Raw genomic sequence first — 8387 nt, 5'->3', positions numbered from 1 at the left:
CAGGGCACCTGCTATCCTAACTTACAAACTCTTTTCTTTTCAATCATTTTACCCTTGAAATTGTACGATATTTTCAACTTTAACTGATAATAGATTTCATTGAGAGCAGGGCACCTGCTATCCTAACTTACAAACTGTTTTCTTTTCAATCATTTTACCCTTGAAATTGTACGATATTTTCAACACGAAAAATTACCAAGGCACAAAAAATTGGGTTGTAAACACCATTTGTATGCGATTTGACCCATTACTGCTTGTAAGAAGAAAAATGATCCAAAATCTTCACATAAGAATAGTAAGAGCAACTGAGCATCTCAACATGACTGCTTTCTGGTATCCAAACTTCAAAAGGGTTGTCCAAAGACAATCACAGGCGGACGGTCAACCTCCATCATACTTCAGCTTCAAATACCTGGGCCATAACAGAACATGCAACGCTTCTCTTTTCCTTGATGAGACTGGTACAGTGAAGATCCTGCCATCAAAATGACGTGGTAGAGAAGCAGCAAACATGTGCAGGGGGCAGAAATGTCTATCTATGCCCACCAAATGGATGGGCTATGGGCCAAAAAATAATAAAAATCGCAAAGGTTGGACGAAACTTGGAACGTCCAGTCAAGACTTGGAAGTGTTACCAGTTGAATGAGGACAATTGTTCTAACCATTCCTTCTGAATGCCTCTGATCAGATGGCTACTACATAACAATCCTCCTGTCTTTTGGGATACAGCCTATCCACATGGTCCACCACTAGATGGGCAATCCTGATCACTACATATCTGTCACCTACCATAGCTGAAGCTTCAAAGCACTTCTTAGCACTTCTATTTCTTTCCTCTACTTTCAGCAACAATTTCAGATTGGCAGAAGTTAAGCAAAAGGGTATATGCTTAAGATGTACACTGCATAAAAAGTTTCAACTTTCCATCCACATTCATCTGTGAAGTAGAACTCAATAAGCATCTTCCTGTAGTCAATGGATAAACACTAACACCCTACAAAGGAATGGGAATGTTTGGGAACGCAGGGAGAATTGTACTTGTTCTCACAGCCAAATATATATGTCACTGGCCTCTTTGAGTATTACAATTTTCAGTCACATCCCAAAACATGCATGAAGAGAATCAAATAGCAAAAGCAATAGGAAAGAAAAGGCCGGTGAGAATAGGAAACCCAAATACATACGACTTGGGGAAATTCCAATACACATTATGCTGCAGCGAAGTTTGGGTTATGTTACCTTCTGAAAGTTGAAAATTAACCATCATTTCCCTTGGCACTGCAGCATCATTCGTGCAAAAGATTTCAGATGTCTTAATTAACACGGGAAAATAAAACTGAAATCCACATTGACCCCAACTATAGATGTGCTCTGAAAACAAGGGTCCGGAGATGGGCATGAAAGAATCTTAATCTATGGATCATGTAAATTCAAAACAAGCCTAAAGAAACCAAGGTCAAACAAAAAAGGAAAAAAATATAAAATTCACCTACCTCGACCTTTCTCCTCTAAAATCATCGATATGGGAAATGGTAGGATCTCAACAGAACTGTTTGATGAAAGAAAGAGTATATCATCCATGATTATACTTTAGACTCAGACAACAAAGGAACAATTCAGAAAAAGAGACAAAGAAATCTACCTCTTTGGATTCAAAGATTGGGCATCTATCTGCCCAGTACATCCATTAATATGGCCGAACCGGGCTTCTTGATGACCTCCTGTGACTATGCCTAGAAGGAGAACGAGACCTACTCCTCTCCCAACCCCTGTCCCTTGGCATGTCCATGTTCCCATTCCGGTCACGGTACCTGTCCCTACCCCAGTCCCTCCCATTCCGGTAATGGTTGTGCTTCCTATCCACCCCCCTGCCTCCATCCCTGATCCCTCTGCCATTCCAGTCTCGAGGCCTTTCGCGTTCCCAGTCCCGCTCTCGGTACCGATCACGCTCTCGATCTCGATCTCGGTCTCGCTCCGAGTGCCTTTCTCTCTCTTCAGTATCATGCCCTCTAGTTTTACTCTCGCTCTCTTTCTCCTTCTGCTTTCTCTTTTCCTCTTCTTCCTTCTCCTTTGCCAGTCTCTCCTCTCTTGCCTTCTCCTTGGCCGTCTGTCATATAAATTCATTGTTATACCCAACAAAATAGAGTAGTCAACTTCAACAATGAAGACATCCTCTGGATAGATAATTACCTTGAACTCGCTAATAAAATCCCGTACCATGCCATACCCAATATGCTGCTTTCCAGACACATGAGACTGTGTCCTCTCCACAGCATCATTGGCTACTAGGAAAGAACCACAGATCTCACATAGTGCCATCTTCTTCTCCTGTGTAAGCATCAACACTTTATCGTTTGATCCTTGTTGTGTCAAGGTTGTCTTCTCAACATTCAACATCTCCACCTGGTAAGAGGGACCCACAATATCCAAATTAGAATTTTACCGTGTGTAGCATGAACAAAGGAATTAACAGAATCCAGTGTCTACCCCGCACCTTCCTCATGAGTGCCTCTGCTTCATCCACCTTCCCAGCTTCACCAAGGGTCTCAACTTGCTCCAGCAATTTCTTTATCTTCTCTTCCAGGACCAATAGCTGCTCAGATTTCTCGCTTGAGATTGGAGCAGTTGGTGTAACATCCACCTCCTGGGCTATCCGCTCCCGACCACGCTTTACTCTTCTGTCCAAATCCATCACCTGAAATAAAATAACATTTTTTTAAAATCGACCATCATAAGTAGCAACCTTGACAGAATAAAGCCAAGGGGAAGAGGCTCTCACCAGCTTCTCACAAAATTGAGCAAGTTCCGCTTCAAACTTCGGCACATATGCATCATGTCTGGGGGATTTCTCGAAGCTAAACTCAACAAGTAAATCACAATTTCTGTTAAGACCCCATTAAATTGAGGGAAAGGCAGGCATATCTTACCTATGAAAGAAGTAATGAATAATATGTTGGAAGCACGACTTGAGCAGTTGCCTGTCACCAAATAAGGCTGAGGAAGAATCAACGGGTGTGTCTCCATGCACACCCAAACAAAAAATGACCAGTACCATTAGTTATACCTGGGAGTCCACACTTTTGACTTGCAGTGGCCAAAAACTAGAACTGATATCTAATTTTAGCTTCTGAGTCTTCAGTTCCAAAATGCATCCGCCAAACAAAATGAAATGAATTTGATTGCAATCCAGCTAATTCTATGGAATTACTTTGCAGCCCCGTTGTGTTTCACCTTTTGCGGTAAACCATAATCTCAATGTATATCTAACATTCATGAAATTCTAATCAATGTCAATTATGAGGCTAGGTCAGGAACAGGGATAATAAGGAGAAAGATTCTAGTGGTAGATTCTATAGCAGGGCTTCCGAATAAATGGATAACCATGAGCACGTCAAAATTAACTTACCTAAGAAATGCAAAAGAATATAAGGTTCACTATAGAAAAATAGTGAACTTCAATACAACTAATGCAGTCAGCCAGTTGAGGGTTGCGTTTCTGTTTCAATCAGAATATTAAATTAAAATAAACTCAAGCATTACGGTTCGTGCTCTCCTTTGTAACTCGAACCCATTTTTGGATTCTTTCTCCAGCCCACTTCTAGCAGAAATTGACTGTCCCATTGAGTGGATGGTGCAGAGCAGTTACCAACGAAATTAACTGATTCTATTTTGGGGATTCTAGATTTATGACCATTGCATGAAGTTTGATGTAATCATGTTCACTGAAAGGCCAAAGGAAGAGAACGTTGTTGCTAAGGGGAGATCCATCCTTCACCCTCATCTTTTGGGATGGAATTCCTTTAGCTTAGTAAGTTCTTGTCTGTATGCATCATCCCACTTCCCGAGAGAGGGGAAGAAAAAAGGAAGTCAGTATGCATCACTGCATAACTCTTCCAGTTTCTCTTTCGCAGTTCTTGCGGCATTATTTCCTCTTTTACTTGCTTATCATTAAAGTATTTGTTGCCAACAACTAACCACAATACGCATATCAAAGTTCGTGTATTGAGTTGTACATTGTTTGCAGCATGGTGCTATTTCTTCTTCTTCTTCTTCTTCTTCTTCTCCTTTTTTGAAAGGCAGCATGGTGCCATTTCAATTGGTGCTACATACGACTGACCAGAAGTTAGGCTGAATGAGTTCTGTTTGAGCTCTGAATAGGGCCAAATCAGAGAAGCAAGCCAACCTGGACAGAAATTAGAAATGCAATCTGCAAGTATACCGTTATTGTCATCTTCATGCACCATGTTATTATTTAAAGATGAAAATAAATTCAATGAGGTTCAACTGATGAACGTGATCCTTACCATAGACAACTATGATTTTACAGACTTCAGTTGAATGGGGGATGAAAATGAAACAGAGCTAGCTAGAAAGTGCAAATCCAGTCCAAAGCAGGCAAGGCATGAAATTTTGGGAGGCTAAAAACCAGGTGTACCTAATTGAAGCCCACACAGGACCCATACCTCACATCACTTTTTTCCTCTATGAACGTCCATGCAGGATGACTAGTAGTTGTTTTTTTTTTCCTCTCTCTCTCTCTTTTCTTTTTAGCATCAGGATGACCAGTTTTTACCAGAGCATTGAGGAAAAAGGTTGGGCACAGACATTGTTTCAATAAGGCTCCTTCCATTGCATAATATTTTTAACTAATTCTGAAAACTAAATGTTTCTAAGACATTTCAGAAGGATTTTATCTATAACTATAATTTCCAGTCTATAACAAAAATGCAAATGTAATTTTTGACCGTTGAAAGCTAAAAACAATTCCCATACTTCAAAATGAGGGTAGTACAGTGAATAAAACATGAAATGATTTGCTAAATTATAATTGCAAGCATTGAGTATGATGAGCCAGCTGGTCGATCCCCAGCCTGGGGAGAGGGGGGTTGCAGTCAAATAGACAGCTGATAATAGATCTTTGCAAAGCAAACGCGAAAGTTCCTTACACAACCCCAAATAACTGGGACAGAGCTATGATGATAATGAGAAGCATCAAGGGCCATATGTAATCTCACCATGTGCAAGTTAATGTCGAAAACAGCCTTAAATTCTTCATCATGAACTACAAATGAGTTCCTGCTTCAAAAATGTTTAGGCTAATTTAAGATACAATCACTGGATTTAGTTGCTTGTACGTGTTTTCCTGTGAAGGGAGGTTCTGCATATCCCACTATATCAATAAAACAGCAGTCTAAGCCAAGGTGTTTTACTCCTAAAAGTGGTTCACAGAACTGACCATTTGCTCCTAAAAATGAGCAAATCATCCATATTGGTATTTTTCTTTCTTTCTTTTTTCTTTCTTTTGGTCTGCGACAACTCCAAGCTATTGCTCATCCTAAGAACAGATACAGCACTCAGACATGAATTAGTGCATTGGGTTGAGCCTGCATGTAGGTGAAGTCTCATGTTACTATTCTTATATTGAATCCAGTCTCAATAACCATAAACAGTAACCATTTCCAGAATTCAAACATACTAATTGAGGGTGAGCAAACAGACACACAGCCTATGAAACTAGAAACAACATAGCCAGTGCTAACATAACATGCACCATTGATTCATTGCCTAGAGAAGTTCTAGAGATAGTAGGTCCCCTTCAGACTTCTAATTGCAATCACTTCACAAGTGGACCTTACTCTTCAAAGGAACTGTTTTTAGAAAAACTGTACCCGATCTTTGTAGCTGAATCACTTACCATTTTAACAAGACTAACAAGCATATCAAGCACGCACTCTGCAAGAAGCCCTACCATGGGAAGTCGATATTTCCACACAAATGCATCCTTGAAGACAATCTCAATTGTATGCATTGAATAACTTAATATTTGTCATCAGAATGAGTCAGACAAGATAATCCTTCACCATCTAAACTTAAACCATAATGAAGAGGTTAATCGAACTCATCATGTTACAATTATGTGTTGTTAGTTGTTGGACCATGACATCTTTGTGATACTGATACCACGGTGGGGAAATCTGAGGGCTCATTCGGATGCCTATAAAATCCTTAGTTGTAAAGGGGTTACGGGCAAAAAGCCATGTTTCATATTACAAGTAAAGTCTTTACAATTGAAAAGACATTATAGATGGTAGAACACAATGGTTGATACACATTCATGAGTGAGGGGCCTACCGTGATGTGTATAGTACAGTCAATCTATTCATTATGTGCATCCCCTGATGCTGTCCTACGAACCCAAAAAAAAACAGCCGCATTGATCATCAGATGGGCCACACGAGAGGGAACATTTGGGATGGGACACCCACCATTAAGACCTTCCTGATTGTGTGTGGGGCCCACTATGTACGTGCAGGATATCCAATCCATAAATCCTGTGTATACTTTGATGCTCTCCTAGGGCCCAAAAAAATAAAGCAATTTTTATGTGATTTGCAGATATTGGCAGGATTTACTGCCCCAAGTTCCATGTGGTGTGAATGCCTACTTTATACATTGTAAATCCTTTACAAGTTAGCCAAACACATGATCTGCTTACCTGTAAACACTTTACCACTTAAAAGACAAACAGAATTGCATGTAAACAGTTTACACCTGAAACTCTTTTCATGTGTAAAGGGTTTACAGCTTAAATCTTTACAAGCATCCAAACAACCCCCAATTAACTCCCTTCCATACAAGGATCTGATCAAAAAGCTTTAGATCAGTTACCTCCAAAGGAAAAACCTGCAACAGCCAGAACTCCAAAGGTCTTATTTAGCATAGCACGCCAGTAATTCATATTAAGTTCCCTCCTATTGTCCTACACATGTAAAGCAGGTAACTTACTCCCAACTTTTTTCCTTAAATGAAAATAACTGATAACATGAAAAGAAGGTCTAATTCTGAGGGGCGAGCATGTACGCCCACTCCAACTGCTAAACAAACCCACCCTTTCCAATTTTTTGATTATACAATAGTACGAATGTCCAATTGCATAACCAAAAGTAGAAATGGTGGCATGTCGTAATAACCAGTCAAAGTTGGTGCCAATAGCATTCCCTCATTAACCATTGCCGAATTACCACAAATACAAGATACATATACCCATTTTTATCAGAAAATAAGCGAAATAATAAAAATTATAAAACCATGAAAATTAAATTAAAAACATTGCATCACAAATTCATCCGAATTACATTACGTACCAACCAACCCATGTTCCACAATTTGCAAACAGAAGGGATAAACCCATGAAGATATGATTAGAGAAGTCACTAAAAGAAAGACCAAATTGCTAATATGTTTACAACCAGATTGCAAAGTAGCAATAAAGTGTATAAGAAATAAGAAGCACAAGCAAACAGAAACGAAACAGGACAATACAAAAGGTGATTAGGAAATATGACTACCTCTCTTTCAGCTTCTGATCATGGATTCTAGGGCAGGGTCCTGGCACAATACAAAAGATGTTACTACAAAAAAAATCCAAAGAACAATAGAAAACAAAAAATATTCAAGAGCAGTGGTCGAGACAAACCAAGATCACTCCGAGTATTTACAAAGAGATCATGTGGGCAAAACCGGACCATATAGAATCTGCAAACCTCATCATCATCCCAACGCACTTCCCTGAATCCTTTCTTCTCCTCTTCCGTGAGATTACGAGCTACAAAAAGGAAACCAAATGAATCAAAAAAGCTGGGAAAATCCAATTTCCAGACTCCAGCGGAAACGAGAAATGAAGAGAAAGTAAAGAGTACCGGCGCCCATGAGTTCATCGAGCAAGGCTCTCTGAGCATCCATCGCTGATTGCGGGGACTATCAGAACTGAATTCGACGGACGAAAAACAGAAAAGAAGTCGATTTTTCGTAAGTCTCGAATTTAATAAAGACGGGATTTGAGTGGGAGAGCAGAGATTGAAGTAAAACCCTAGCTCAAGGAGGAGAATGTGGAGAGAAGAGATGGGAGAAAGCAAACCCTAGAAATCACGGAAAGGATAAAGCAAACGGCAAAAGGAGAAATTAGGAGGGAGGATAACACGATTCAGGGAAAAAAAACAGGATATAAGGATGGCGATCCGTCGGGAGTATTACAATCCGTGGGGATTGTAATTTATTTTATTAGGATTCGTTTGGGCAATCGGTGAGATTTTTTTACAGAACTTCCTGATCTCAATTTCGCCCGCAAACCGCTTCTCCTTCGGCTTGGTTTCTTATAGCAACCCGAACCGAACTTATCCGCTTACGGAACTCGCGCGAGTGAGATTGATGTAGGGGCCTCGCCGCACACGTACCTACGTGTAACACGTGTATGTGATCGCAGCCGTTTAATCAGATGTCCTAAGAGAATAAATTTCCATTTGCTCGTTTTTTTTTTTTGGCTAGATTTGTAGAAGCAAAACCTACGGCTGGTAAGAAGGCAATGACAATTAACCAATTCAGCTTTA

General features: G+C 40.0%; 1 protein-coding gene across 7 annotated transcripts; it reads right to left on the bottom strand.

Annotated features, from left to right (window-relative positions):
- Positions 1–210: 210 nt before the first annotated feature.
- LOC131248292 (uncharacterized) lies at positions 211–8137 on the bottom strand. Of its 7 annotated transcripts, none has more exons than XR_009172187.1 (9): positions 7701–8137; positions 7478–7606; positions 7350–7389; positions 2780–2855; positions 2495–2695; positions 2191–2403; positions 1643–2107; positions 1240–1278; positions 933–1073 (listed from the first exon to the last, which is right to left on the bottom strand). XR_009172187.1 is itself a non-coding variant. In XM_058248518.1 (8 exons), exons 1-7 carry the CDS (start codon positions 7741–7743, stop codon positions 1688–1690), a joined length of 1122 nt encoding a protein of 373 aa, XP_058104501.1. In that variant the 5' UTR covers positions 7744–8137; the 3' UTR covers positions 211–475; positions 1643–1687. The 7 variants fall into 7 exon arrangements, 5 of the variants coding, with proteins under 5 accessions (XP_058104501.1, XP_058104500.1, XP_058104499.1 ...); XR_009172188.1 differs by having other exon boundaries at positions 933–966; XM_058248518.1 differs by lacking the exons at positions 933–1073; positions 1240–1278 and adding an exon at positions 211–475.
- Between the last annotated feature and the right edge of the window lie 250 nt (positions 8138–8387).

Source organism: Magnolia sinica, chromosome 6 (genome assembly GCF_029962835.1).
Source record: "Magnolia sinica isolate HGM2019 chromosome 6, MsV1, whole genome shotgun sequence".
Classification (NCBI taxonomy): Eukaryota; Viridiplantae; Streptophyta; class Magnoliopsida; order Magnoliales; family Magnoliaceae; genus Magnolia; species Magnolia sinica.
Note: the sequence above shows the minus strand (reverse complement) of the source record. Positions and strands in the feature narration are given on the sequence as shown.